General features: G+C 56.7%; 11 protein-coding genes across 11 annotated transcripts in view; 6 read left to right on the top strand and 5 right to left on the bottom strand.

The window, feature by feature from the left end:
- Positions 1-474, top strand: part of VDAG_02938 (uncharacterized protein) — a gene marked incomplete at both ends in the record, with an annotated part of 1,268 nt that extends 794 nt beyond the window's left edge. Inside the window, one exon of the mRNA XM_009653591.1 lies at positions 100-474. Coding sequence (XP_009651886.1) covers positions 100-474 — 375 coding nt within the window. The remainder of the gene's footprint in view (positions 1-99) is intronic.
- Positions 475-1,278: 804 nt separating this feature from the next.
- On the top strand, positions 1,279-2,573 carry VDAG_02939 (ribose-phosphate pyrophosphokinase; the record flags this gene model as incomplete). The annotated part of the gene is made up of 5 exons (XM_009653592.1): positions 1,279-1,346; positions 1,463-2,126; positions 2,186-2,268; positions 2,327-2,464; positions 2,522-2,573. 5 exons carry the CDS (start codon positions 1,279-1,281, stop codon positions 2,571-2,573), a joined length of 1,005 nt encoding a protein of 334 aa, XP_009651887.1.
- A 487-nt stretch (positions 2,574-3,060) lies between these two features.
- Positions 3,061-8,322, bottom strand: VDAG_02940 (helicase SWR1; the record flags this gene model as incomplete). The annotated part of the gene is made up of 1 exon (XM_009653593.1): positions 3,061-8,322. One exon carries the CDS (start codon positions 8,320-8,322, stop codon positions 3,061-3,063), a length of 5,262 nt encoding a protein of 1,753 aa, XP_009651888.1.
- Positions 8,323-8,946: 624 nt separating this feature from the next.
- Positions 8,947-9,872, top strand: VDAG_02941 (NADH:ubiquinone oxidoreductase 20.1kD subunit). The gene is made up of 4 exons (XM_009653594.1): positions 8,947-9,002; positions 9,069-9,257; positions 9,380-9,691; positions 9,749-9,872. The coding sequence occupies exons 2-4, from the start codon at positions 9,069-9,071 to the stop codon at positions 9,776-9,778; spliced, it is 531 nt and encodes a 176-aa protein (XP_009651889.1). The 5' UTR covers positions 8,947-9,002; the 3' UTR covers positions 9,779-9,872.
- A 1,433-nt stretch (positions 9,873-11,305) lies between these two features.
- VDAG_02942 (alcohol dehydrogenase) lies at positions 11,306-12,454 on the top strand (the record flags this gene model as incomplete). The annotated part of the gene is made up of 2 exons (XM_009653595.1): positions 11,306-11,408; positions 11,481-12,454. The coding sequence occupies 2 exons, from the start codon at positions 11,306-11,308 to the stop codon at positions 12,452-12,454; spliced, it is 1,077 nt and encodes a 358-aa protein (XP_009651890.1).
- Positions 12,455-13,599: 1,145 nt separating this feature from the next.
- Positions 13,600-15,284, top strand: VDAG_02943 (MNNG and nitrosoguanidine resistance protein; the record flags this gene model as incomplete). The annotated part of the gene is made up of 3 exons (XM_009653596.1): positions 13,600-13,804; positions 13,863-14,479; positions 14,607-15,284. 3 exons carry the CDS (start codon positions 13,600-13,602, stop codon positions 15,282-15,284), a joined length of 1,500 nt encoding a protein of 499 aa, XP_009651891.1.
- Positions 15,285-15,353: 69 nt separating this feature from the next.
- VDAG_02944 (uncharacterized protein) lies at positions 15,354-17,311 on the bottom strand (the record flags this gene model as incomplete). The annotated part of the gene is made up of 2 exons (XM_009653597.1): positions 15,354-16,603; positions 16,660-17,311. 2 exons carry the CDS (start codon positions 17,309-17,311, stop codon positions 15,354-15,356), a joined length of 1,902 nt encoding a protein of 633 aa, XP_009651892.1.
- A 637-nt stretch (positions 17,312-17,948) lies between these two features.
- Positions 17,949-19,664, bottom strand: VDAG_02945 (chromate transporter; the record flags this gene model as incomplete). The annotated part of the gene is made up of 3 exons (XM_009653598.1): positions 17,949-19,384; positions 19,438-19,485; positions 19,536-19,664. The coding sequence occupies 3 exons, from the start codon at positions 19,662-19,664 to the stop codon at positions 18,011-18,013; spliced, it is 1,551 nt and encodes a 516-aa protein (XP_009651893.1). The 3' UTR covers positions 17,949-18,010.
- Positions 19,665-20,012: 348 nt separating this feature from the next.
- On the bottom strand, positions 20,013-24,956 carry VDAG_02946 (uncharacterized protein; the record flags this gene model as incomplete). The annotated part of the gene is made up of 3 exons (XM_009653599.1): positions 20,013-21,740; positions 21,793-24,677; positions 24,854-24,956. The coding sequence occupies 3 exons, from the start codon at positions 24,954-24,956 to the stop codon at positions 20,013-20,015; spliced, it is 4,716 nt and encodes a 1,571-aa protein (XP_009651894.1).
- Positions 24,957-25,167: 211 nt separating this feature from the next.
- On the top strand, positions 25,168-26,334 carry VDAG_02947 (methylthioribose-1-phosphate isomerase; the record flags this gene model as incomplete). The annotated part of the gene is made up of 1 exon (XM_009653600.1): positions 25,168-26,334. One exon carries the CDS (start codon positions 25,168-25,170, stop codon positions 26,332-26,334), a length of 1,167 nt encoding a protein of 388 aa, XP_009651895.1.
- Positions 26,335-26,398: 64 nt separating this feature from the next.
- On the bottom strand, positions 26,399-27,707 carry VDAG_02948 (acetyl-lysine deacetylase; the record flags this gene model as incomplete). Its single annotated transcript, XM_009653601.1, has 3 exons — positions 26,399-26,592; positions 26,642-26,886; positions 26,965-27,707. 3 exons carry the CDS (start codon positions 27,705-27,707, stop codon positions 26,399-26,401), a joined length of 1,182 nt encoding a protein of 393 aa, XP_009651896.1.
- Between the last annotated feature and the right edge of the window lie 248 nt (positions 27,708-27,955).

The raw sequence follows: 27,955 nt of genomic DNA on the forward strand, positions 1-27,955 counted from the left end.
GCCCCCCCCACCTGTTCGGCGGCCCAAACCTGCTTAGACCGCCCCCCCTGCTTACCCCGCCCAACCTGCTCCCCCGCCCAACCTGCTCAACCTGCCCAGCCTCCCGCTCGTCCTGCCCAGCCTGCTCAGCCCGTGTCTCCGGCCTGCCCCGCCCCGGCTCCCGTTCCAGCCCCCGGTAACGGCAACAACGCTGGCAACGGCACAGGCAACGGCACTGGCAACGGCACCGGCGCGGGTGCCGGAACTGGCCGTGGCAACGCAGGCAACGCAGGAAACGCCGCCACGCCCCCCGGTGCTCCCACTCCAATCCTCGAGCCCAGGCCTAATGCGGGTCCCGGCGCTGGAGCTGGAGCTGGTGCTGGCCGCGGAGCTGGCGCGACCAACGGCACGGCGACGAACAACGGAGGCAGGGCCAAGCGTGATCTATCCGTTCACGCGAGGGCCATGCCCATTGCGCTCGCTCTGGAGGCTTGAGCAAATTAACCCGTACATGGTGATGCAAGAAATCGTATTTAGGGAGGGACCTCTGTGGCCCGGCTGGGATCGGAGCTTGGAGTTGTTTCTTTGATGGGTCTGGGGGTCTGGGGAAGGGGGCTCAAGGTAGACCAGGTAGCGTGGCAGCTGTGCTGTTGCGGGAAATGATGATTGATTTCGATTGCATGAGATTGGAATTCGAAGAGACCGGATCACGCCAGTCCTGGTTGGGTGATGGCGTAGTCATGGCTGCGACAGAGAGTTGTCAGAGAATGTTGGGACGAGACTGAGTGGTGATGTAGGAGAGGGACGGAGCAAACAGTGGTGGATGAGTGGGTGCTGGAGCCCAGGACAGATAGAAGGGGGAAGGAGAAGGGGAGGGGAACCTTGCTGGATTGAGATACCTCTGTAACTAACCCATCTTTATGGCAGTCTCGCTCAGGATGTGCCTTCCCCGGATGCAAGAGCCAAGGGCGGGGAACAAAGTTAGAAGAATCTTACTTTTCATGGCATCGTCTTATGCCATCTCTTGATTGATCTCCTCTCAACAAGTCGACCCCCCACGAACCCATGTGCCTCTCAACACCGTCCACGTCCCGTCGCAGATACAGCAGATTACCGCACACTGCATGCCTTGTGCGCGCCGGACCACTCACAGGCCTCCCACGCCCTTTTCGGTCAGCCCAGTCGCAGCATCCACGCCTCACTCGTGGGCAGTCCCGTGGTCGTCTTTGGTATAAACGCGACGCTTTCGCATTCGCCCGCGCGCGCAACGCCTCTTCTTGTCCCGCAATGTCAAGACAGATGGCCAACGAAATCAAGCTCCTCAGTGGTAGCAGCCACCCCGATCTGAGCGCTCATGTCGCAAGCCGGTGAGTTGCTCCAAGCTCTTTTTGCCAATTCTGTGCTCCAGAAAGGGACACGGGCACAGGCAGTCTCCGCCAGGAAAACGCAAGCGCCTGAGCTCACAAAAACCGAAAACCGCCAGACTCGGCATCGAAATTGCACGTACCGTTTCCCAGAACTTTTCCAACCAGGAAACCTCGGTGACGATTGGCGAGTCGATCCGCGATGAGGACGTCTACATCCTTCAGTCGACCGCCACAGGCGACGTCAACGAAGGCCTCATGGAGATGCTCATCATGATCCACGCCTGCAGGACAGCCAGCGCCCGCCGCATCACCGCCGTCATTCCCTGCTACCCGTACGCCAGGCAGGACAAGAAGGACCGCTCACGAGCCCCCATCTCGGCCCGCCTCATTGCCAACATGCTGCAGACAGCCGGCGCCAACCACATCATCACCATGGACCTGCACGCCTCCCAGATCCAGGGCTTCTTTTCGGTGCCGTGCGACAATCTCTACGCCGAGCCCTCAGTCCTGCGATGGATCCGTGAAAACCGCAACCTCGACGACGTCGTCATTGTGTCACCAGACGCTGGAGGCGCCAAGCGTGCCACGTCCATCGCCGACAGGCTCAAGGTCAGCTTCGCACTCATCCACAAAGAGCGCCCACGCCCCAACGTCGTCGGCAGAATGGTCCTCATCGGCGAGGTCGCCGACAAGGTTGCCATTCTCGTCGATGACATGGCCGACACGTGTGGCACCCTCGACAAGGCCGCGAGTATTATTCGGGAGCACAAGGCCAAGGAGGTAAGTACGCTCCTGACAAGAACAGGGAGGGAAACACAATAAGCTGACCAACGACCCAGGTCCTCGCCATTGCTACACGTAAGCCCTCGAACCCCACGCTCATGATCGCCCGGGGGGACCATGCCGTCCCCGCCCCCTACCCGTTTGAATGCCCCTCCCTTTCCCCGCTGACCCACAACAGATGGTATCCTCTCCGGCAGGGCCATCGACACCATCAACAACAGCTGCCTCTCTCGCCTCGTCGTTACCAACACGGTGCCCCTAGGTGACAAGGTCGAGCGCTGCCCAAAGCTGCAGGTCATTGACATCAGCGGCACCCTCGCCGAGGCCATAAGACGGTGGGTTCCCAGCATATATGCGCCCCATGCCCTCTGCCCCTCTGCTAACAGGAGAAGTACGCACAACGGCGAGTCCGTCTCGTACCTCTTCACGCATGTCCCCGTGTAAAGCCGCATCGATCAGTGCATCTTGTTTCGGGATACTACCTAGGGATCAGCGCATCATAATCTTGGGATTGCGTGCATTGGATGGACTCGGGAAAGGTAGCACATTAGAGGCAAATGGTAACGTTACGAACTGTCAACTTGAACTATTTCTGTGATTGGCAAATATCTTCATTCTGATCTTGACCCAGCATCGGCGAAGCCCACGAAACGGCGCCCCGATTGTCTGTTTCGGTTTTTAGAGGGGCAAGGGGAGCCTTGATATCAATACAATTCTTTTCTCGTCCACAGAACGCCTCTGCCCCCCACCGTTTGTTTGTACTGGTACACTTTGCTTCTGTCTATCTGGACACCGCAACCCTTGCTCCCGCTCGAAATGCATCGCATCACTAGTATAATACACCAAAAAAATTAAATAAAAAACAAAACCACTCAAGGTAAGGAGCCGTCGCGGGCATGTGACGTGTCGCTCCTTCATCGTTCGGGTCTCATCATCGCTTGCGCATGTCTTTACCCTTTTTTTTCTTGCCCTTCTTCTTGTCCTTCGGCAGCTCGAGCACCGTCCCCTTGAGCTGCTCGCCCATGACGCGCAGCATGTAATCGTCAATGGTGCGCATGCGCTCGCCCCACGCGTTCGTCTCCACCTCGGCTGGCACGCCAGATGCATCGGGCGCCGCCGACTCGGAGAACCGTCCGAGACCCGAGGGGCCGGGGCCGGTGCCCGGCGCATCCGCGGACGGGTCGTCGCGGGGCGTGCCCTGCCTCGTACTTGATGCGCCCGAGTTGACGCTGCTCGTCTTCTCCTGAAAGTCGGCGTCGTCGGCCTGAATCTCCTTCTCGGCCGCCTTGGCGGCGGCGACGTCCTCCTTGTCTTCAGCAAGCTCGAGCACTTCGCCGACGTTGCGCGACTCGCTGCCGTTGGCGCCGCCGCCGAGGAGACGGTCCATGGCCGCGTTGGCGGCGGCGTTGCCGTCGTTGACAAGCTCGGCGTCCTCGCCCACGGCGTCGCGCACTGTCATCTTCTCGCGGAAGTAGTCTGTCGTGAATTCGCCCTCCTGAATGACGACGTCGTCGAGCATTTGCTTCTGCGACGCCTTGCGTAGAATGTTGGCTTCGATCGTGTGCTCGCTGACGAGCCGGTAAATGTGCACGTCGCGTGTTTGGCCGATACGGTGACACCTGTCCTGACACTGCTTGTCCATGGCAGGGTTCCAGTCTTGGTCGTAGAAAATGACCGTGTCGGCGCCGGTCAGGTTGATGCCCAGGCCGCCCGACCGGGTTGAGAGGATGAAACAGAGGATGCGCGGGTCGTTGTTGAACCTGTCCGTGAGGATCTGTCGCTGCTCGACCTTGGTAGCGCCATCGAGCCGCAGGTACTTGTGGCCGTGGATGTTAAGGAACTGCTCAAGAATGTTGAGAACTTTGGTCATCTGCGTGAAGATCAACGCACGATGGCCGCCAGCCTGGAGCTTGCGAAGCAGCTTGTCAAGTGCCTGAAGTTTGCCACAATCGTACTGAAGGAGACGCTTGTCGGGGAACTGAATACTCAACCGCATCCTAGCCTCGTGCCATGGGTCGTGCGGTGCCTGTTTCTGCATGAACGGCGCCCAGCGCACTGGTGCGGAGAGACTGAGGTCGGCCTCGGTGAACGCGTCGATGGCTCGCTTGCCGAGTACGATTTCAGTCATGTCTCGCGTGATGACCGATGGCGTCACGCACGCAAACTTTTGAATCGTCGTTTCCATGGACGCTACCCTGTCGTCCATGCTGTGGATTGTCGCGCGCAGGAATCCTGAGTCCTCAGCAAACCAGTTGAGGATGTTCTTCGCAACCCTGGGGCGGGGCTTACGAGGCCGCTGTTGCAGGTTCAAGGTCAGGAACTGGACTAATCGCTTGCCATATATCGGACGGCGTTGTCCGCGGAGGGCGTTGAGGTACACGCAATGTTGCAGCTCTTCGAAACGTCGCCATCTGCCGAGGCTTTCAAGATAGACCAGATTGGACTCAGCGGTTGAAGGGTCGAGGTTGGTACGAGCCATGTGCGCGCGCGCATTTTGGGCTTCCCGGAGGTCCAGCAGTACTCGATGCAAGCTCAACTGAGAGATGCGCTCTGCAACGGTGTTGGAAAGCCCTTCATGTTGCGTGGGGATCAGATTGACCACGCCGAGACTGACGAGCTTCATGGCATCCTGCGCCAGGATTGTCCGCTGTAGAAACTCGTTCGTGTCGTTGTAGTCGGCAGCAACGCTCTTTTGCATTCGGAAGGAGGTCATGATGGGCCGATCGACGAAAAGGTCTGGATGATTGCACACTTTCCGCAACTGCATCAAACAATTAATAATGGACATGTAGTTGCCGGATGCCAGGGTGTCACGGGTATCAGCCCGAGCCAAGAAGCCGTCGTAGAGTTCCCTCTGCCGCTTTGACAAGCGGCAGAACTCGACGTGTTCGTACTTGGCGGGCATCTGCTTCTCAACATCGGCCTTGAGTCGCCGAAGCAGGTACGGTCTCAAAACCTTGTGCAACTTGGAAATAATCGCCCGCGCTTCCTCGTCCATGGTTTCGCGGCCGCTCTCGAGAATCTGAGACTCTGGCTTATGAAACCAATCATGGAACTCCTGCAAATCGGCAAAACCACCAACACCATTCTCCGACGGCATAAGGAAGAAGAGCAGCGACCACAACTCGGTCAGGTTGTTCTGCAGCGGCGTGCCTGTGAGCAGCAGTCGGGCGCGCGTGTTGAAACCCAGCAGTGTCTGCCATCGCTGAGACTTGAAGTTTTTGATGTTGTGCGCCTCGTCGAGGATGAGGTAGTGCCACTTTCGGCGCTTGAAGACCTGCTGGTCTTGAAGGACAAGCTGGTAAGAAGTGATGCAGACGTTCCACACGTCGTCATTGTTCCATCCGTGGCGCTTCCGCTTCCGCTCCTCCTGTGTGCCATAGTAGGACAGAATCTTGAAGCCAGGCAAGAACTTCTTGAACTCCATCTCCCAGTTGAGCATGACACTCGTCGGCACCACAACCAAGTGCGGGCCCCAGACTTCATGATGACACGCGAGATGGGCCAGTAGCGCGATTGTCTGGATCGTCTTGCCCAGGCCCATCTCGTCAGCGAGGATACCATTGGTGTTGTTGGCATAAAGACCTGCCAACCAATCCAAGCCAAAATGTTGGTACTCTCGAAGAGTGCCGCGAAGGAGGAAGGGAACTTCGGTCTTTGCAGCTGATGCTGGACTGGGCGACACAGATCTACTCGTGTCGTCCTTGGATGCCGGGATGAGTGCTGCCGAGTCGGCTTCTGACTGCTTTGAGTCGGGTGTGGGTGACGAAGTGGGCTTCCCAGACTCTGGCGGCGCCATGATCGTATCTGCACCAGAAATTGTGGGTTTAGCTTGCGTAGACTGCGGAGATGTGATGGCAAGCTCTGGGAGAGATTCCAGAAGCACCGGCGCATCGGTCATGTCAACGTCTTGGGATGGAGCTATTGTCGCATCCGGTGTAGCCACGAGACTGTGTGCAATGCCGTTGGTCACAGGCTCGTCGACTACTGCAGTCTCAACATGGCCGTTGGTAGTTGGTCGCTCGCCGTCGCCCACATCAGGAGTATCGTCGCCTGTGACTGGGTCTGACGGTGGGATTGTGACCAGCTCAGGTTCATCGTCATCCTCGTCTTCCAGGTCGTCGTGCAAGGCCAACGAAACATCATGCTTCTTCCCAGAGTCCCATGCAGGCAGTGGCAGGTCCCGCGGCTTGATTGGTGTTTCGAGCGCTTTCTTCTTGTCATCCTGCTCAGACGGCAGTTCTGATTGATCTTCCGTCTCGCCTTCCGGGGTTTCTTGCATCTGTTGCAGCTCTTTCTTGTCGAAAAAGAGCCCTAGAAGGTTCGCAGGTTCCCCTGCATCGGAATCCCCTTCCGAACCCGACCCAGTCTCCATGTCGTCATCATCATCCTCGTCGCTGCCTTCATCACTGGAGCCCATGTCGTCGTCCATGTCGATTGATTCATCGGTCGAGTCGCTCCCTCCGTCTCCACTCGTGGTCGCGCCGGGGCTTGTCCTTATCCCATTAGCTATTTTGTCTTCGTCTTCCTTGACCAAGTCGGGAATATTCGAGTACTTCGCCCGTAGTTGATCTTGCGTAAGGGTTTCGTCTGCAGCATCCACCAGAGAGTCGTTCGCCGGCTCATCGTCTTCGTCAGATGAAGACATGACGTCATCGTCTCCAGAGTCGTCGTCGTCGGCATCCATCGACGATGCGCTGTCATGTCCCATGGCGTTTTCGTCGTCAGTAGCAGCCAAGTCGTTCTCCGAGTCCTCCTCGTCGATGTCCTCGTCGTCTTCCTCGTCCTCATCGCTACCGATCTGGCCGCGCTGGGCCTGTAGCTTCTGCTCGGACAGGCTGACTGCTTCGTTCAGAGCAGCCTTGACACGCCGCTGCTCTTCCACCTCCCATTGTTGTAGCCTCCTCCTGTTGATCTCGGCTCGCACGTTCTCCCACGTCCCGTGCATGACCTTGGCCACGATACGGTACCGCGTGATCCAGTAGTCTCTCGCCTCAGCCTCGAGCACTTCTGCGGATTTGGGCTGCCGGCGTAGCCATGCGTCTCGACAGGCCTCGGCCAGCCTTTTCGCTTGTGTTTTGTGTCGCTGTCGTTCCGCCAACATGAGCTTCCGAAAGTTGGTCGCTGCCTTGACCATGTGATCCTGGTGCGCCCATTGACGAGGTGGCTCTTCTTCGGGTTCGGGAACGAAGGCGGTACATCGCCCTTCGGACAAGATGCCTCCTGGTTCCACAGCATTTTCGATTCGCAGTATTGTCCGCGCATCCTCCTCGGCCATGGTATCCGTGTATTGCTCCTCGGCGGCGAGGTAGCCGCCATCTTGGAGGGGTATTTGGGTGGCCTTGGCCCAGTATTCTTCAAAGCTCGGTCCGATCTTGGGTCTCTTGCTCATTTGCAAAGGGTGGACGAGTGGGATCGTGCCTCGCGGTCGATACTTGGTGGAGCGTAGCGACTCCTGAATCGGAGACGAGGCATCTTCGTCGACGGAGCCACGTGTAGGTCTTCGCGTGCGCGTCGAGTGCCTAGTGGGATGGGAGGACGGCGAGGGTGTTCGTTTTCGGGAGATTCGAGAGGAGGGGGTTCGGTTTGAGGTTCTACCAGGCTGCGCAGAGGCCTTGGATGAAGTGGTCCTGCCGCTGGCGTTCTTGGGCGTGCCCCTGGCCGCGGCAGCCTGCTTCTGCTTGGTCGTCGCATGTCCGTTTGTCGTGACTTGTGTCTTCTTGACTACTGGGCTCGCACGCGGCTGTCTTGATTTGCGGGACGCCGGAGGAGATTGGGAATCTAGGAGAGCAAGGTTGATGCGGCCAGATTTGCGCCTGCCGTTCTCCGTGAAGGAGGTTGGGCCCTCGGCGCCGGCCTTTTTCCATGGCGGAGACTCGAGTTTCTTGCCGTTGATGCGGGCAGCGGACGGCGGCGGCGTAGACTCGTGGAGGCGTCGCCTCTTGGATGGAGGGCCATCGTCGGCATCGGCGTCGTCTTGTGTTGGTGATTCTGGTTGTGGGGCAAGGTCGAGGAAGCCGTTTGCTGCGGGCTCGAGGTCTGAGAGCTCGGAGAGTTCGGATGAGGATTCTCTCGTGATGGCAAAGTTGTTCGTGGCGGCTTCACTGATCGCCGACGCGTCTTGGTCGTCGCGTAGAGGCCCAGGGACGGCCGAGTCTGCATGCGCGGTCTCGGGCGACGCGGTCCTGGTCATAGTAGCAACAGGGCGAAGGGGGGAAGGAGGGTCGTGATCTCGACGAACAGCGCATTTGGGGGGATAAAATTGCGGTCGGGAGATTCGTAGTGATTCATACAAGTCTGCTTTCGATTCTGAGCATGCTCACGGTGTCTGGGCGCTGGCTATGACGGATTTTGATGGAATTCCAGGCGTCACCAGCAAAAAGTCTGAAGCTGGAGATTTTGAGTGACGAGACGGTTCTCTTTGGGGGGGGGCCACCCCTGTGCTGCCTTGAGCGTGCTTGCCCAGGTTCCCTTACCTACCGTGCACCTTTAGGTAGGTAGGTACCTAGGTAGGTACCAACTTAGGTACCTACCGTCACCAGGTAGCCAGTCTGCCACCTCAAGGACAGCTGGGGCCACTGGCCGTGCCAGTCCGCGCGAGTCGCGACTGGTCTAACCCGTTATGGGCACCAGAAGCAGGGAGGACGGCTTACCTACGCGAGCTCTTTCGGTGGTGGTGCCTCCCAGAGTTGTGGGGGCCTCGAACCAAAAGTCAGTGTCTGTCTACCTACCCTTCAATTCCTTGCCTGAGGCATCTGCAACTCGTCGTGTGGGCCATTGGCATCCATCATCGTCTGCATTTGAGCCTCACGACAGCAACGACATAGAGTCAGGACATCAATCGGGTCACATCGAGACCACCAATTGGCCAAGGTGAGTGCCTCAAACCTGTTCCTCTCCTGCCTAATTGACTGACCAAGGCTGTTTCGCCCATTCCAGATGCTGTCTCGACGAATTGCGCGGGTCTCGACCATCCGCAGCACGGGTGCTGCTCTGGCAGCTCCCGCCCGCCGCCTTCCCACCATCCAGCAGCGAACCTTCTTCCCCGACGGCATCAACGACAAAAAGACCCTCGAGGCCAAGTACCCCGACTACCCTGCTCTCACCGAGGCGGAGGACCCCGGCATGGTTAGTTTCTGGTGGACGCGCGCGAGCAGAGCAGCGGCCCCCGGCTGTTGCTCAAGCAGACAGCGGAGCACGCAAAACACAGAGGCAGGAGACTCGAGGCTAATGACATTTGGGCTTGACAGAACGGCGGCTACGTCAACCCTCCCTTCATCAAGCGCCAGCACCGCGACCCCTACGGCAACTGGTGGGACAAGCAGGAGAGGCGCAACTTTGGCGAGCCCGTCCACGAGGACCACGATCTCCTCGGCATCTTCTCCCCCTACGAGTACACCTGGACCACCGCCGGCCCCGGCGCTCTCATGATCGGCACCTTTGTCGCGACCTTCCTTGTCGTCGTCGGTGCCATCTACGTCACGTACCCCGACAGGCCCACGTTCCCCAGGGAATTCGAGAACGGTCTGCAGAGGGAGCTTGGTGGCGCCAGCGCCCTGAGGGTATGGCTGTCCCTTTTTTACTCCGTCGTTTTGGAAAACACTGCTAACACAGTACAGGCGAGGCAGGAGGGTGACGAGGATCCTTGAGCGTGAACGGGAAACCTGGAATCTGACATCACTGTGTACATAAGCGGGGGCAGTGGAAGACTATAGCAGAGGAACCAGTACCTTTATCTTTCGGCAGTGTGTGTGCGCGCGGCCTTCTGGTGTTCGAGCGTAATCGTGGGCGCCCTGGATTGACGAGAAATTCTGGCGTGTCAAGCCGGTGTCAATTGGCTGGCATCATGCATACACCATGACTGAGCCTTTCAGCAGACGGCCACGTAACTGACTCTCTCCGCCAAATTTTCTCGACTCGCAGCTGTTTTGCTTCTATCCTGCGTGGCCATCGTTGAACGCTGCCTACATGGTGAACAAGGCTACCGGGTAGAGCCTGCTCCTGTCATAGCGTCATATTACTTGTCTCATCAGCCGAGGTACTGACAGGCACAGTTTACTGGCTCTTTCAGCACCCAAACTCTTCTCAGGCGCTGAAGCGGTAGTATGAAGGGTTCAAGATGACCAGCATCGGGTTTGTGGTGGAAACGCCGTCGACACGGTTGCCTTTAAGCGACCTCCCTTCATGAGGCAGCACGTGAGATATAGGACTTGCATTGAGTCGTGGTTACGATGCAGTCGACTACTGCAAGCGGATGTGTTTGTTGTTCTTCACCAACTCCGTCTGACGCCGAGTATGTCTGCAGAGGCCAGCCGATTAGGGGGCATATCATTAATGTCTCGATGTCGTCCGCAGTTTGATGTGGCTAGAAAGCAAGGGTTCTGGCTTGACCTAGAGTCGGGACACCGCCCCACGGTACATGTAATTATCCGTGGTAGTTGTGTCTATACAAAAGCAGCCAGCGGGCAAACGGGATAACTTATTGCAGCAACCGGCCCAAAATGTCCCCTACCCGGTCAGTGCAGAGAAGTCAGTCATCGGGACGGAGAATTGAAACCGTCCGTATATTTTCCTCGGACGTGGTCCACCACCAGAACCTGCACACGTTATGTGACAAAACGATCAAGCCAAGGCAATTAGCGAGACTTGAATCATGGTGCGAAATTCTAGGGAGCGCCTCAGGCAATGCGTCGCCGTTTTCGGGTGACGATTTCTAAGGTAACGTGGGTGATAGAACAGCGTCGAACATTTGTCAGCTCCGCTCCTCTCGGGGCGAATCTCCAACCCGATAGCTCCGCATCAACCTTCTTTCAACGCGATCCATTGGCAATGCAGTGCTAGTGCTGCAACAGGATCTCGATTGTGTGATCAACCTGTGATGTCTTGTCTTGTTGGTGGAGCCGGATTACGTTTGTCAGGAAGGTGTAGCGCAGATCGGACAGGTTTCACTGCGTTTCCTGACGAACGATGAGGTCGTCGTCCGCAGATAAATAAGGGCCGATGTGCGTCTCTGAGTATAGGAAGTAAAAATAAAAGAAAAAGGTTCTCACAGCATCGCTATAACACATCGCAACCAAATCCGCCGCGCAATAGATGATCTTTGTCGTGGAAACACATCGCAACTGAGCCCCCTGGAAGTAAAACGCACTGCATCTCACCTTAGACGCCACACCACGATGAAGGAGGCCATCGTCACCAAGGAAATCACAATCCAGATCAAGGATGTTGAGCGTCCGAAGCCCGGACCTGGAGAGGTGCTGATCAAGGTCATCGTCGCAGGTTCGACTACCTCCCTCTCTTCGCTTCAATGACGTCATGTTCACTCCCACTGACACAAGCTGCCTTTCCCAGGTACCAACCCCAAGGACTGGAAGCTCCCCGTCTGGCTTGAGGCGTGCGCCAACACCAACACGGGCGACGATGTCGCTGGCACGGTCGAGGAGCTTGGCGACAATGTCATTGGCTTCACAAAGGGCGACCGCGTCGCCGCCTTTCATGTCATGAATACACCGCACGGCGCCTTTGCTGAGTACGCCATCGCTCCCGCCAACACTGTCTTCGCCCTGCCTGCTTCTGTTTCCTACGAGGAGGCCGCTACTCTGCCGCTGGCGGCCTACACTTCGGCTGTCGCCCTTTTCGACCGGCTCGAATTCCCCTCCCCGTGGGACGCCGAGGCTGGGCGTTCTGGCGAAGACAAGAAGAAGAGGCCCGTCATCATCTATGGTGCTTCGACAGCTATTGGCGCCTTCGCCATCAAGCTGGCGCAAAAGGCCAACATTCACCCCGTCATCGCCGTCGGCAGCAAGAACAGCGAGTTTGTCGTGCCGTTCCTGGACTCCGCCAAGGGAGACCGTATCGTCGACTACACAGCGTACAAAACACCCGATGAGCTCGTCGCCGCGCTTAAGGATGCTGCCAAGGAGGCAGGAGTCGAGGATGGACGCGTGTTCGACGCCTACGACTGCGTCTCGGAGAACGGGACGTACGTCACCCTGAGCAAGGTCCTCGCGGGCCCGCCCGATGCGAGCGGTCGGAAACCTAGGATCACGACTGTCCTACCTGTTGATGAGAGCACGGCCGACTCGAGCGTCCAGTTCACGCGTACTATGGTCGACCACGTACACAAGCAACCTTTGTTCGGCGCAGTCTGGTCGGCCGCCTTTGCGAGTGGCCTGAGCGAAGGCTGGTTCACGCCTCATCCCTACGAGGTTGTGAAGGGAGGGCTTGCGGGATTAGAAGGCGCTCTGAAGGGTCTCAAGGACGGCTCAGTGAGGGCAAAGAAGATGGTGATCCGCATTGGTGAGACCGAGGGGGTTACGCAGTAAGAGAGTAGTAGCCAGGTTAAGTAACATTTAACATTTCGGCTTTCAAGCCGATTACACTCCCAGTCCATTGTACCAACTTCCTTTGGCATGTTGTCGTTATTCCACAGAAACCCATCTGCCTAAGTGACGTGCGTATAAAGTTATTGTAACAAGTCGTAGCCAAGCGCAATTACTCTGTTGAAAACAACATAGGCCTGATAGGCTGTGAGGTCTCAGAGTTAGCAGCCTACCTCTTTCGGTCTCTGTACTGTCTATTCGCCGCTGCTAGTTTACTCATAGATCAAGTTCGAGCAGGGATAGGTTACCTTTATGAGAGGCCTCTTAGAGGGTCTTAGTCGTCTTGCGGCTCCGAAGAATGAGGCGGTGATAGTGCGCACCTTCTTTGCACAGTATCAGTAGTTTGAGGAGTATTTAACGTAAGTGGTCTCTTGGACGGGGGGCGGTAGAACAGTTCTCATATAGCTCATGAATGGCTTCGATAGTTTACTCTCTTCCACAGAGGTCATAACTATCATTCTACGGAGAATAGGCTTTCTCAGTTATCCCGCGTTGAATAGTCAGTCAGACAACCTATCGGAGCACAAATACAAAATAAATGAGATAGGAGATAAACAGTCCTCACGATGTTGATCGCTGGGCCTCGACTGTAGGACCTTAGGGCAGCACTACTATGACCGCGTTCTAGTTCTGCCCAAACCACGCCCTGACATCAGTCTGTTTGACTTCCAGTTTGCCTTGCCCGTCGAGAAAGTTTGCTGCAAAAGTAGTGCTCCATCCCGCCCTGCCGCACTCTAGTCTGGGATAACGGAAATTCGGAGTTCGGCAGGTCGACCGTGTGATGATCATTCAATGACAGCACACTGCGGAAACAGAACACTAGCACTGGCTCGGTCTGAGCGTTTTACACAATTCAATGGACATCCTGACGGACGCCGATCTCCAACGGCCGTGCCGAACGCCGTTCTCTGGATCGATTGGAGAGGCACCAACCCAATCGACCCGTTATCTGACATCACCACTTCTGGCCTCATCCTAAGGTTTCGGTGAGCTACCCTACTATGAGATGTTAGGCCATTTAATCGTTCTAGAATTCTCGAACATCGCAGTTATGGACAATTTTGAACCAGATATTGGAAGATACTACGATGGCAAGCTCTTCTCAGGAGCCGCGGCGGAATGAAGTGCCTGACGAGAGGGCCGACTCGAACAGTCAAGAGAGCGCGGTTGACGCCTGGTCTTCCACTGCTATCCACCAACCCACACACCGGCCACCCCATCATGCAGTAGGCTTCTGGCACCCACGGATGCGCAAGGTGCGGACACATGTTATTGTGTTATGGCTTCGGACAAGTATGTTGTGCTGCGAACCCTCCAACTGCTCTCGCGACGGTAGCTTACATGATGGCAGTGCTCATATTGACTGTCTTCATCCTAAGCATCCTTTCCCTGTACTGGGCCGTTCTTTACCGATTGGAGGAGAATCTGCGCGCTCTTACGGTCCAAGTAGTTGATTTTGATGGCCTGGTTGAGCCTTACACCGGTGGCAGCCCGAAAATTGGACCACAGGTCGTCCAACTCACCGAGCAAATGCTCTCCATGTCGGGACCATCACTGGGATACCAGACTGTCCTCGCATCGCAGTTCGCTTATGACCCGCTGAAGGTTCGGGCGTCAGTGTACGAATGGGACTCTTGGGCTGCCATTGTCATCAATCCGAATGCCACGGCACTTCTGCAGCAGGCCGTCGAGACTGGAAATGCTTCCTACGACCCGACCGGTGCCGTGCAGATCATTTACCAGACCGCAAGAGATTCAACGACCGTCTCATCATACCTCTCCCCCATGCTGCAGCAGTTTATAAGCCAGTTCACAGCTCAATTTGGCCCAAGCTGGGGGGCCATGGTCATGTCCAATTCATCTCTCACACGGGATAACTTGGCTTCGGCGGCGGCGGCAGTCAATCCGGGCATCTCGCCTCTGATGTACGACCTGCGACCTTTTCAGCCTGCTGTTGTGACGCCGGCAGTCAGTATCGGACTGATCTACCTTATCATCATTGCATTCTTCTCCTTTAGTTTCTTTTTGCCTATTCATACCGTAGGTTCTTCAACTGGATCGTCACGAGGAGAAACTTGTTTACTGACTAGGGCAGAAATTCGTCGAACCTCAAGGTCACCCTCCACTTCACTTCTGGCAGTTCATCATATGGAGATGGATCGCCACGGTGGTCTGCTATATATTCATATCCTTGATATACTCGCTCATCTCCCTCGCCTTCCAGATCTCGCTCACGCCCGGTCCAGCAAGTCACGTCTTCTCACCTCCGTTAAGCGGCGCAACAGCCTATGGGCATGGAAGCTTCGCCGTCTACTGGATGCTCAACTTCTCTGGCATGTGCGCTCTCGGCATTGCATGCGAAAACGTGGCCATGATGATCGGCCAGCCGTGGACGGCGCTTTGGCTCATCTTCTGGGTCATCACCAACGTCAGCACATCATTCTACTCGATGGATCTCGCACCTGGGTTCTACCACTGGGGTCGCGCATGGCCGCTGCACCAGGTCGTCGAGGCGAGCCGCCATATTTTATTTGATCTGCATTCCAGGATAGGCATCAACTTTGGCATTCTCTTTGCGTGGGCAGCCGTCAACACGGCGCTGTTTCCATGCTGCTGTTATTTCAGGCGGTGGAGCACCGGGCGTGCGAAGCGCAAGGCGGAGATGGAGAAGGATCGATACGTGGTGCACGACGGGGAAGAGAAGAAGGAGACTGCCAAGGCGACAGGCGTAAAGCCTCCTATTCGTAAGAGAGGGTTCATGAGAGAGGTGTGACGGGTCGCATCGTTGAATTCGAAGAACTGAAAACCGCCAAGAAATACAGTACAACAATTCATCATCCCATCATTTGTCTCCATACTGGTAGATGCCCTCCTCGAGCCCCTTGATCTGTAAGGCCAGCAGCTTGGAGAAGAACCGACAGAGAGCCAGGTTGCCGCCGTGGAACCAAAACCCAGGATGTCCACTCTTGGTCCAGATGATGCGCTGCTCCCCTTCTTCATTATACCCCCAGATATCCCCAACCTGGTCCGCAACTTGGTCGCCAAAAATAGCTCTCGTCTCAGTGCGCATGTTCTGGTAGCCCGTGGCAAAGACTATCTCGTCGGCCTCAAGTTCTGACCCATCAGCAAACCGCAGACCTTGCGGCAGCACCTCGGTGATCTCCTGGCCTTGCTTGATCTTGATACGGCCCTCTACAATGAGCCGCGACGCGCCAACGTCAATGTAGTAGCCACCGCCACGCTGAAAGTATTTCATGAGAAGACCCGCGTCATCAGGCCCTCTGTCGACCTTGAACCCAGCACGCTCGAGTCCGTCAATGGTATCCCGATCCATGGCGTTCTGCTTGGCCGTGATCAAGACCTGGTCCGCCTTGAGCACGGACGCCGGCAAGCTGTGCAGCAGCAAGTCGGCCTCCTCGACCGGCGGCGAAGTTTCGGAATACAGACTGCCGAGCGCAATCTCGGTGATGCCCTCGGACGAGATGACGCATGTCGTCGACCGCTGCACCATGGTGACATCGTAGCCGCGCTCGACAAAGTCCTGTGCAATGTCGTGGCCCGAGTTGCAGGAGCCGACGACGATAGCGCGCGTTCCGGGAGTAACGGAGGCGCGGGCGCCGGGAAACTCGGACGAGTGGCACAGGAGATGGCCCTCAAATGACGAAGCGCCACGAATGACAGGCAGGTTCTTCTTACCCGAGTGGCCTGTCGCCTGGATGACGTGCCGTGGGTGTAGGGTCCGTGTCTGTGTCGTGCCGTCGTCAAGAGTGCGGCGAATAGTGATATCCCATACGCGCGTATCTTCGTGCCATTGTGTGTCCGTTATGGTCGTCTTCATCCAAGCGTTGAGTTCCAGCAATTTGGCGTACGACTCGAAGAACTCGGCAAGCTTGTCCTTGGGCGTAAAGACGGGCCACTGTGGGGGGAACTTGATATATGGAAGGTGGTCGTACCACACGGGATCGTGGAGAACGAGCTGATGATATCGCTTGCGCCAGTTGTCACCGATGCGGTCGTTCTGATCGACCATGAGCGAGGTGATGCCAATAGCTTTGAGGCGGGCCGAAATGGTGAGGCCAGCTTGGCCGGCGCCTGATGTCTGTTAGTAACTGGGCCTGTGTCCTGTTATTCATGCTTGTTTCTCTCACCAAGGATGAGGACAGCTGGCTCAATGTCCGGCTCAAGCTCAGCTTCTGCCTGTCGTCTCTCTACCCAGTTCTTGCGGCCGGGCTTGCCTCCATGCTCGACACCTCGGTCACGTCGTGAATTGACAGCCTCCTCGTGTCCCTTGATCTCCTGGAGCACAGTATAGAAGGTGAATACTTTCCACTTGTCGTCGTGATGGATGAGACGAGCAACACCGTCGCCGGTGCCAACAGTGGTCTGAAGTGTGAAGAAGAAAACGAGGCACGGCACGTTGGCATCGTGGTCGAGGAACGCCATTCCCGGCTTTCGTACATCAGACGTCTTATCGAGACTGATGCTCTTTAGACGAAACCCATCCTTGCTGCCGGCGCAGTCCTTCAGGAACTCTTGAATGCCAGAAGTGCCCCTGTGCGTCTGGAAGCTCCATGAGAGGGCGAGATGGTCGCGCCAGAAGCCCTCGTGATCAAAGAGGTCAACGACGGCAGCCAGATCACCCTTATCGATCGCCTTGTTGAACAGGTCTACCACGTCGGAAGCCACTTGTTCTGGCTTCACGTCTGTCGTGGGTGAAGGGTGGGGGAACTTAGCGACGGGAACGTTGACCGACCCGGGAACAGTCCGCATGTGCGACGGGGGCGCCTGTACGTCAGCCATTATGGGTAGTTGTTGTGAAGCTTTCAGAAAACTGCAAGAGGTATCGTTGCTTGGTATTTTATGTTCCAGCAAATGCGTCTTCAAATGAGGGGTTCGTTCACTGGGAACTGATAGACGACGTCACGCACCTATGCCGAGCCACTTCATGCACGTTGCACAGTAGCAGGCTACCTCTGGGCGGCTGTCGGCCTCTTGGTGGGGGGGTATACGAGACGTTGGCGTCAATAACAGCGTTCGAGCCGTGCCGCGGCAAGGCCCTGCATAGGCGGCCACCGGAACAGGCCAGCCGTGACGATCACCAACGACAGATGCATGCGAGCGCGGCCCTCCCCCGAATATTAACCCAACGTAGTGTCCAGAGTATGTACTGGTTGTTGGAGGTCAAGGGTCTGAGAAGAAAGGTGTGTGTATTGGGAAGCTATTCTCTAGGGCAGGAGGGTGCCTGGAACTAAGCTATGGGAGGTGCCAGGGCACAGGCCACCTGGCATCAGGTGAATGCCACTGGAAGCCCCAAGCGAATACCACCAACACTGGTAAGCAAACCCCGATCCGGGGAAGAAGACTTGACAGTTATCCCCCCAGACTCACGAACCGCCGTGTTACAAGGAGTCTGGGTTGAAAAGAACGGGTGGCCATGAGGCATATTTGATTCACATTGAAACATCAGAGGGTAAAGCGGCGATTCGCTTGCGTATATAGTCAGCTCACAACGCCGTATCGCACAAGACCCATAATGGCACCCAGAAGGATGGCAAACGGCGCCGCAACGCCAAAGTATCTTCCGCCAACAAACGCCGTTGCCGTCACAACAACCCACCAGGGATCATCCCCGAGACTCCTCCCCGACTGGAATCCCTCATCGATGTATCCGACTAGATAGATCCGATAGACGGCGGTGTAAATGAGACCGACGGCCGCCGCATTGATACCCCTAACCACTGCCTTCACCCAGGGCCGACTCCGGAGCACACCCCATACACCCATGGTTCCGTGTACGAGAACCATGCCTGGCGTGAAGATGCTGATAAAGGCGATGAGAGCCCCCACAGCTGCCGAGTGGCCGGCGTTGGCCGCCGTGAGACCGCCAAGGAAGACGGCAAAGTTAAAGTTGGGGCCGGGAAACGACTGGGCAATGGCAAGACCGATAAGGAAGTCGCGAGGACTGACCCAGCCCTCGGCCACGATGTATTCGCGAAGCAGGGGGATAACGACAGGGCCGCCGCCGAAGATGATTGTGCCGGCAAGGTAGAGGTTAGCAAAGAGGTTATAGAGAATAGGCCTCTCGGCGACCACACCGCGAATGACCATGACAACGAGGAATGTTGCGAAGAAGGTTGCAATCACAGCCGTGCCTGCCTTCCAGGAGAAGTTGAGGCGGTATTCCTGCGCAACGACACGGGGTTCCTCAGACTCTGCGGTGGACCGAGCATCTGCCTCTGACGAAGATGCCTGGCCTGTCTGTGAAGGTCCGGCTCGGGAATGTAGCGAAGGGGATGATCGGCCGTCAACAGCGGCCGGCTCCTTCACAGATTCGGAGGGCCGGGGCAGCACCTGCAGCTCGGTCCCAGCATCGCCGTTCTCCTGAGCTGCAGGGCCTGCGGGTTCCTTCTTTCGCCCAAAACAGGCTTCCAGCGTGTGCTTGACCTTCCTCACGGGCCGGTGCAGCCATCGGTAGTCGTGGATAATGGCCGCACAGCCAGCAGCGGCCATGAGTGTAGGGAAGTACCACAGGGCGTTGTACATCATGCCCGCCGAGGCACTGAGGAAGACGAGGATGCGCGTCAGCGGGTCGGTGATGGCCTTTTGCGACAGCTCGACGGCGGCCAGGGCAATAATGCCGACCGTGGCGGCGTTGAGACCAGACAGCAGGGCGTAGACGGCGCGTGGCAGAGTGTCACCGATGCTGGCGACGCCAACGGAAAGGCCGTACATGCCCAATGCGCCCGGCAGACTCCAGAGGACAAACGCGACAACCGCACCGAAGAGGCCATTCTGCAAGAGATTAATGCAATAGAGCATCTTGGTGCTGGCCGGCCCTGAGAGCGCCTGGGAGACGCTGAAGAGCTCCTGGTACTGAAGGCGAGTTAGCTTGAGCCATTGGCAACCGGTGAGATGGATAGGCGCACCATTTGCTCGTCGATCCATTTCAGCCGCTTGACAAACTTGTCATGAAACTGTGGTTATTAGCATCTGAGAAGCCATTGCTTGAGATCAAGTGCCATACTATCTTGAAGTGCACGGGAGGACCGCCAAAGGCAGTCAGGCCCAAATGCCAATTGACCTTGAACGTGGCCGCGGCGCGCTGGCCGGCGACCTCGAGGCTCCGATCCCAATTCCACCAAGAGCGATGCATTTTTGACTCTGAGTCAACAAGTGTCTGAAGACGCAACGTGGGTCGGAGACACGGCCATGGGGACGATCTTTGCAAGGTGTCTGGGGTTCGTCGGCGATCTGGCCTAGTCACGAGAAATGGCGTGCGCACAGTCGTGGGTCTTGGCGCTGGCGGATGGTGCGCCAGTCAACTCATCACCTACCTTAGTGCAAACATAACGATACCATGCTTCACAGAGTGAATGCTGAGATCTACGGTGTCAAATGGCGAGAAGACTCGAGTTGGTCATTGGTTGTCCACCCTAGTATGGCTACATGACCACTGATATGAATGAATTTGGCCCTACCCGATACATTTCATGGCCTGTCTTCAGACGACTATCCGACCCTCAAGCACCCTGCGTTCGCTCTCTACAACAAGCGGTCCGCCGCCGGGCCCACTAGAGTCCAAGCTGAGTGTGACCTTCTCCCGATCAGCAATGACCCGGACCGTCTCGCCCAGATTCCGAAAATCCGTCTCGCAGTGTCCCTGCGTCGGCGGCAGCCCGTCCTCCTCCGCTTTAGCCTCCCTCATGTCAACGCTCGGATACGGCAGCCAGCCCTCACGGAGGGGCACCATGATCAGCGGGATGTTGACGACCGATTGATCCGGCGTAGAGCTATCAGTGCCGGGTGCTGGGACCTTGACGCGGCCCCGCTTGCGACCGCCAAGCAGCCACGTGTCGGGTGGCGCTGTGACATCGTATATGAACTCTTGCGGCGCCGCAGAACTGTCCGTGACGCCTGGCGAGGTGTCCCATCTGCGTGTCCACTTGAGCGTCAGGTTGGCTGATAGAAGCTGGTTGATGCCCGTGATGGGGGTGCCCGCATCTTTGCGAGGGACTGGCGACGGGAGCGACTCGTCAAGCTGGATGTCGATCGTGAAGAGAATTGGGATGGACGGAACATCGACAGGAATAAGGATCGACTGAGCGTCTTCGATATTTTCGGATGACTTCAGAGGGAGCTTTGGGTTCTTCTGCTGCCAGTCCTGGATAAAGCTGGCGATCGCTCTCGCTGCATCCTTGTCGCTGCCCGGGAGCTTTCCCAAGCCCCTGAACGAACCATCTACAGCTGGTTTTGCCAGGAACGAGGTCGAGATTTCGCCAAGCAATCCTGCGCGCTCGAGGTCAAACAGCGAAAGCGCACCGGGCACCTGCTTTTGAAGTTGTGCCTCGACCAGCGTCGCATAGCGTGCGAGGTCAGATCCGACAACGGCCTGCTTCACGAGCCTGCTGACTGTTGCAACAATCTGTTCGAGCACGACGCTGTAAAAGACCTTCAGATATAACGTCTTTTGCGTCTTGGGCTGCACCGCAACACCCTTTTTGCGTGTAATTTTGTAGAGAAGGCTTGCTGGCTGCTTGGGGAAGACGACCACGGGCTTGCTGGGTGCGACTCCGAAATGCGATTCGAATATGTCGGATTGCTGTAGTTCGCTCTTGTACACGGTGATCGGACTCGGTGACGCAGTGGAGACGCTGAACCGAGAGAAGATTGCATTGTGTTTGAAGACATCTTGTACGTTGACGCCAAGGGCCAACGAAATGGGAATAGTGGGTATCGCAGAGAAGGTGTATGTACCCTTCTCAGTTGAATAGATAACGTCGACTTTGACGGAGATATTGGCAACGTCCTGCTCGGTGGAGAATGGGAATCGAAGCTGCACACTTGTATCGGGCTCGAGGGCACTGAATCGGAACAGTCCTGGCTCGAGCGCACCTGCGAATTCGAAATTAGGCCCGATGAATTGGGCCTCTGTAGACAAGAGACGAAGTCCACCAGTGCTGGGTCTCACTCGTATCTCGCAAGACGTGACGTTATTCCAACCAGTAAGAAGCTTCAGATCGAGACAGTTGTTGCGGTCTAGCTGTGTGTGGCGCGCTGCAGTGAGTTGACAATCCAACCCGCCTTCTTGGCGGCACACTGTGACCTTGGGAAGAAAGAAGGCTTCAGCTCCTTTCGAGGAGTCGTGATCAATGTCGCGTTCGTAGTGGAGATGGATATTACTGGAGGTCAGACTCAGGCGGTCAACGTCATAACGTCCGGACACGCTTGTCTTGAAGCCATGATTAGCCATCATGCGAGGTCGAGAGAGGATAAAGACTTACCTTGCTATGCAGGCGAATGGTGCTCTCGCCTCGCTTGAGCACTTGAGGAGTTGTGCTCTCCAGCCACAGCTCTTTCGGAACACCGGGGTCAGAACTTGTCAGACGCATGCGCGCAGTCTCGATCGTTAAGTCATCCACCAGCAAGCTACTCAGTTTGATCGTCAAAGAGAAGCTGTCGAGCCCAACGTCATACTCGGGGGACTCGTCTAACTGAGGATTAGTGAACACATGTCCCAGAGGGACAGGAACCTCGTTGGAAAATGTCTTGGTCACAGCCAGAAGTTTGCCAACAAACCCCCGAATGGCAGCGAAAGAGGCATGCTCCACGTCATGTCCAGCGCCAAGTCGGAATCCCTTTCGGCGCGCAAGTCGGTCTTTCTCAGCGGCAGCAGCTTTTGTGAGCAGCTTCAGTACCACACGAACGTATTCGTCCTTGCGTTGTAGCTCATGTAGACAGTGCGCGTACATGACGAGCATGGACAGCTCCAACACACTCCAGCCAGTTTCCCCGTAGAACGGCGTCACTCGGTAGAAATAAGAGGCCGCCGCTGAGTAGTCTCCGAGGTGGTATTTGAGAACCGCGAGGTCAGTCATGCTGGCTTGAACGGCATAGTTATGGTCGGCAACGGTGTAATGCCGTAGGGCCTTGTCCGTCAGGGTCTCGTAGAGACGGTAAAAATCGCCTTGGTTGTCGAGCGCTGCCTGAAGAAGACGGCCCTCTATACCAGACAGCAGAGGTTGCTGAGGGACCTCAGCCTGTGCCTTCTTCGTCGGAGGTTCATTATCGTCAAGACTAATGTCCTCCATCGTCTCATTGCCAGAGTTTTCGACGTCGGGCACAGAAGCCCAGCCATCACCCCAGCCGCGCTTCTTGCCGCACTCTTCTAGCACATTACGAGAGAGATTGTAGAGCTCGGCCCGCCTGGCCGCGAGGTCTTCGAGGCCATTCTTGAGAAACTGATTAGTCGGCGCAACAGACATGCTCTCGGAAGCACTGGCTCTCTGGCCGGCTCCCGGACCAGGGAATATTCCTGGGCTGTGGGGAGCTGCCGTAGTGGTTCGCACACTCAAAGAGGTTGTTCGGGCGGGGTGCATCATGGTCTTGGGCTCGGGGATGGAAACCTTGGGCTCATGAATTTCGGGGGTGATTAATAGGGATGGCGGAATGGGGAGGGACTTGGTTGACGTCTGCGCCAGGATTTGCTGAGCCACCGAGAAGGCAAAGGATGCGACAAGATTGTCAATGACCTCTGTTACCACAGGGCTTACAGAGTGATCAGCTGAATCGCTGCGAGACTGTGAAACAGCTGACGTGATGTCTGCTCGCATGATCTGTGATATGGCGGGGATGAACTGTAGGGTCCTTCGACAAATCTCGGCCAACATGGTGAGGTTCTCTGCATCCTCCGCTTGTTTGGGTGCTGGCGCCTGTGGTGCAACGCCATGCAACACTGATTCTTGCTGTTCCTTGAGCTTCACCAGGAGTTCCTCTCTGGAGGACCATGCGTTGCCCGAGCGCAACAACAGCGCCAGCTGGCGGCCGAAGATGTAACAACGAAAATCGAACACCGAGACGTTGTTGGCTACAATCATGTCGCGATAAAGCTTCTTTGTGGAGCTGATGGGAATCTCGTCAAAGTGGCTGGCAGCAGGAAGCTCCTTGGACTGCAGGTCAACGGATTCTTCGTCTTCGAGGTTTCCGGCGCCGGTTGCTGCCGCAACAGCCTGTTCAGCCTGCTTCTTCAACTCGGCAGTATACCCCAGAAGCGCACCGCCGTTTCGCTCCGCGTCTCCCGTGGCGACCTGTTCGTGTATAACCGAGTCAAGGCCAACACTGAGTTCGTCATAGCCAACGAGCGCATCCTCAATAAGCCCGACGCTCTCGAACCCTCGCGCCAAGCCTTCCTTGAGGATGAAAAATGTGCAAAAGTTCCAACCTGGTAACAGACGTTGCGCATCTTTTTCACGAATGTCATCTTCGTACTGAGTGACGCGCATGTCGAACGACGCCAGGATCAAGCCCTTGATCTTCGACAGCAACTCCTGCCAGGCAACCTCTGCGTCTTTCTCGGTCTCCGAATATCCGGTTGGGGTGGCTGGTACGACGCGAGGCAGGATATCGTACGGCACATCATTGATGCCGATCCTGATCTGGGCAATCCTATCCACGGCACCCTTACCAGTGACGTTGAAGTCGGCGCGCATCTTCTCCAGCAACGTGGACGACCCCGTCCTCCATCTCGAAGAGGCAGTCTTGTCGCTGCTGGCGCCCTCGGCGCTTTTGCCGCTCGTCCTGGGCTGGGTCGCGGCGACGGTGTTGGGAACGACCACATGCACAATGAGCCACTCAAAGGCATCGTGGTTTTCCTGGTTGTTCGCCTTGCGTGTGCTCTGGGAAGGTGGCGTATGTAGCTTGATCCAGTCGCGAATTTCGGCGCGCGTCGTGGCCTTGTATGTGTCGTTGTCGTCGCATCGCACTAGCAGGACCTTGAGATAGGGGGTTCGTCGCAGACCGGGAATCTGGTGCCGCCGCTCCTTTCCAGGCTGCTGCGCCGCCGCCGCCGGTGCCTCGATGTTGTCGGTCGATGCACTCTTGCGACCAAGCTGCTGGGTCTGGAAGCCATCGTCTTGCACGCCTGCGCTGACCGAACGTCTCAGGGTGGCACGAGGCGCAGCAGCAGCTGGGTCGGCACCAGTGTCGACGAGCTCGACGAACAACACATCAATTGATCGAAGAGGTCCGGCATGCGATTGCCAATGGAGGTTTCGGAGAGGAAGTCGGGGCACGAGGCCAGGGCCTAGGAGTTTGTAGACGCCATGGGGATCGAAGTACTCGACTACAGAACGGGCGGTCAGATCAACGACGGGGCTTTGCTTGGTAACAGCTAGAGGTTGGGGCCATACCGGTGACTTTGGATGTCGAGAAGGGGTGTTCCATTATGTTGATCGTATCATCGTGTTCGCATCAAGTCATATAAGCCAAGCAGTACAAAGCGCGCACAGTCGTGATGTTAAAGCTTGTCTCGAACACCAGAGGCAATGTTGAAGCTTCGCTACCTACCACTTGCTCGCTGAGGCAACACGGGGAAGATGGGTCCGTGCGTAAGGGGACAGGGGCCAGGCGCCCCTGGCTGTGGCAGCTTCAGGGCCGAGGACTTTGTCATAGGCGGTGAGCCGCCACCTGCCGAATCGATTGGCCGATGATGTCGTAGCTTGTAGAGGGGCACGGCAGAACTTTTCATGGAGGGGCAAACAATTGCGCGACAGCTAGTCTGGGTCAAGTATCGGCAAAGGTCTCGTTCATCTCATTCTAAACGCCCCAACTCATCATCGCGTCTTGACTATCTGCCAGCGTGAAAGCCAAGAACAAGAACCATGTCGACCCTTCAAGCTGTCAGATATAGTCGGGGTAGCCTCGAGGTGTTAGACCAGCTTCGACTCCCTCATGAGTTTCACTACGACAATGTCTCTACGAGTGAGGAGGCCTTCGACTGCATCAGGTCTATGAGGGTCCGTGGTGCGCCAGCCATCGCCATTGTTGCCAGCCTAGCCCATGCCGTGGAGCTGCACAACGGCAGCTGTCAAGCCACTTCATCCGACGAAGTCATTTCTTACATTCACGGCCGTCTGGATTACCTTAAGGAGAGCAGGCCAACAGCCGTCGATCTGACCAACGCCATCAACCAGCTCAAGGCGAGGACGCAGGAGCTTGCGGGACAGGACCGCGATGCCATTATCAAGGCGTACATTGAGGAGGCGGAGAAGATTCTGGAGAAGGACCTCAAGACCAATCTGTCCATTGGCGACCACGGCGCCGACTGGCTGAAGGACGTGGCGCAGGCTGGTCCTGACGGCAAGATCTCCGTCCTGACACACTGCAACACCGGCTCGCTCGCCACCTCTGGCCATGGTACGGCGCTCGGCATCATCAGGACGCTCCAGTCGAGGGGTTGGCTCAACCACGCCTATTGCACGGAAACGAGACCGTACAACCAAGGCAGCCGTCTGACGGCTTTCGAGCTGGTCTTTGAGAAGATCCCGAGCACGCTGATCACGGACTCCATGGCCGCCGCCCTATTCCGCCTAAAGAAGGAGAAGATGAACATTTCTGCCGTCATTGTCGGCGCCGATCGTGTTGTGAGGAACGGCGACACGGCGAATAAGATTGGGACCTACCAGCTCGCCGTCTTGGCGAAGCATCACGGCATCAAGTTCATCGTCGCAGCCCCCACGACGAGCATTGACCTGGAGACCGTGACGGGCGAGGGCATCCACATTGAGCAGAGGAAAAAGGAGGAGCTGACCCAGATTTCTGGCGCCACTGTTGGACCGGATGGAAGTGTCGATGTCGCCAAGACTGTGCGCGTGGCTACGGCTGATCAGCGGATCGACGTCTGGAACCCGGCGTTCGACGTGACGCCGCATGACTTGATCGATGCCGTCGTCACAGAGAAGGGTGCCGTTGTTAAGGGGGCCAACGGAGAGTTTGACTTCAGCCACGTCATGCCTGAGAGGTGGGCTCGCTTGGTAGGACAGCAGTAGAGGACAGGCAAACGAGCGGTCAGGAACCTCATCAGCGGCAGGAAGGAGAGCTATCTTAATTCAATCAAGACGACTCTTTCAAAGTGTGGAGAATGAGCCTTTCAAACCCGTCAACAGCCGTCTCCAGGTCACCAACTGTAAGGCTCTCATTGTCGCCGTGAGCGACCAGTATACTTCCAGGCCCGTACAAGTACCGCGTGTGGTTGCCTTTGAGGTTGGGAATGTCCGTCCCGTAGTTCATAACGGCCGTCTCAAAACCTGATGCTGTCAGTCTCATGCAGGTTATTTCAAATGGACAAGCACGCACCATTCACTTCACAGTTGGCTTCCACAACGCCGTAGTTGTGCGAGATGGTCATAGTAAAAGCATCCTCGTCGACCTCATCTAGGATGGCCTGAATACGAGCCTGGACAATGTCTCCGCCAGTCTTCTGGGGACCAATGGCTACGCGGACAGCAATCCCGACGAATGCATGGTCGGGGATGACGTTGGCCGCGACACCGCCGTCGAATCGGCCAATATTGACCGTTGTGTTTCCAAACGTCTCGTCGCTACCGAGGTCAGTCTCCAGAACCCTGGCCAAAGCCCGGATCATGAGATTGTTGGCAGATTTTCCGAGCCAGGGGTACCCCGAATGGCCAGCAACACCCTTTGCCGTGATGTTGCCAAAGACGCCACCCTTGTGGCCGCACGCCAACTTGTTCTCGGTGGGCTCTCCGAAGATGACGGCATTAAAGCTTTGAGGGGGGTTCGCTTCGAGGAGAGATTCGGAGAACGTATGCATGCCGTCGCCCTGGTCTTCCTCGCCGACGACGAACAGCAATGACACATCATCTTCCTCGACCTTGCCCTCCTTGAGCAGATTCTCAAGGGCCTGGATCTGCGCAACGACACTGGCCTTGGCGTCGACGCTGCCGCGACCCCAGATCTTCGTGTCCTTGTTCACTTTGCCGTCCTCGATTCCGTAGGGGATATGCGGCGGCACGACATCAATGTGCGACGTCACGAGGACTTTGGACTGCAGCGTCCGTGAGTCGCCTCTCCATGCCAGCACGTTGAAACGACCCTTGGATTTGTCCGTGTTTTTCCTGGACTGGACCTTCTGCTTCTCGACCGAGTAGCCCTTTTGTAGGAGATAGTCAAATAGGTATTGGCCGACGTCGGCTTCGGTGCCGGAAATGGAGGAAATCTCGACAATGGAACGGTGCAGGTCGAGGAACGAGTTGCGCCAAGCAGGCGCATCGTCGTCGGCTTCTGTCGGGTATTTCGAGCTCGGAGCTGTGGCCGAGTCACCCAAGGGCAGCTGAGCATCGCTGGAACTGGCAGCACACCGCGCGAGGGCGGCAACGCCGAGAAGTCGGGTGAGAAGCATGGCTTTGGGGGGAGCGCAATTGAAGCTCGAAGCTGGCGAAAAGATACCTCGTCTGGGAAGCACTGCGCAGGAGGAGGTCTGGAGCTCCTTGTGCAGTGTGGGCTTGAGCTCCCACCTGGCGATTGCGCATTACATAAGCTCGATGAGGTCATCCCGCTTCCTGATGCTGTGACGCGCAGGCTCTCTTGGCTCTCTCTTTCTCTCCCCCTGCGCCCTTCCCGCTGCGGTGCGACCTTGCGACCTGAAAT

The sequence above is a fragment of the Verticillium dahliae genome, genomic scaffold (assembly GCF_000150675.1).
Source record: "Verticillium dahliae VdLs.17 supercont1.4 genomic scaffold, whole genome shotgun sequence".
Classification (NCBI taxonomy): domain Eukaryota; kingdom Fungi; phylum Ascomycota; class Sordariomycetes; order Glomerellales; family Plectosphaerellaceae; genus Verticillium; species Verticillium dahliae.

Bases quoted from the DNA above. Each gene is read 5' to 3' on its own strand.
- VDAG_02941 (XM_009653594.1), top strand. From the start codon at position 9,069: ATGCTGTCTCGACGAATTGCGCGGGTCTCGACCATCCGCAGCACGGGT. The intron at 9,258-9,379 runs GTTAGTTTCTGG...TGGGCTTGACAG, and splicing joins AGGCGGAGGACCCCGGCATG to AACGGCGGCTACGTCAACCC. The intron at 9,692-9,748 runs GTATGGCTGTCC...AACACAGTACAG, and splicing joins GTGGCGCCAGCGCCCTGAGG to GCGAGGCAGGAGGGTGACGA.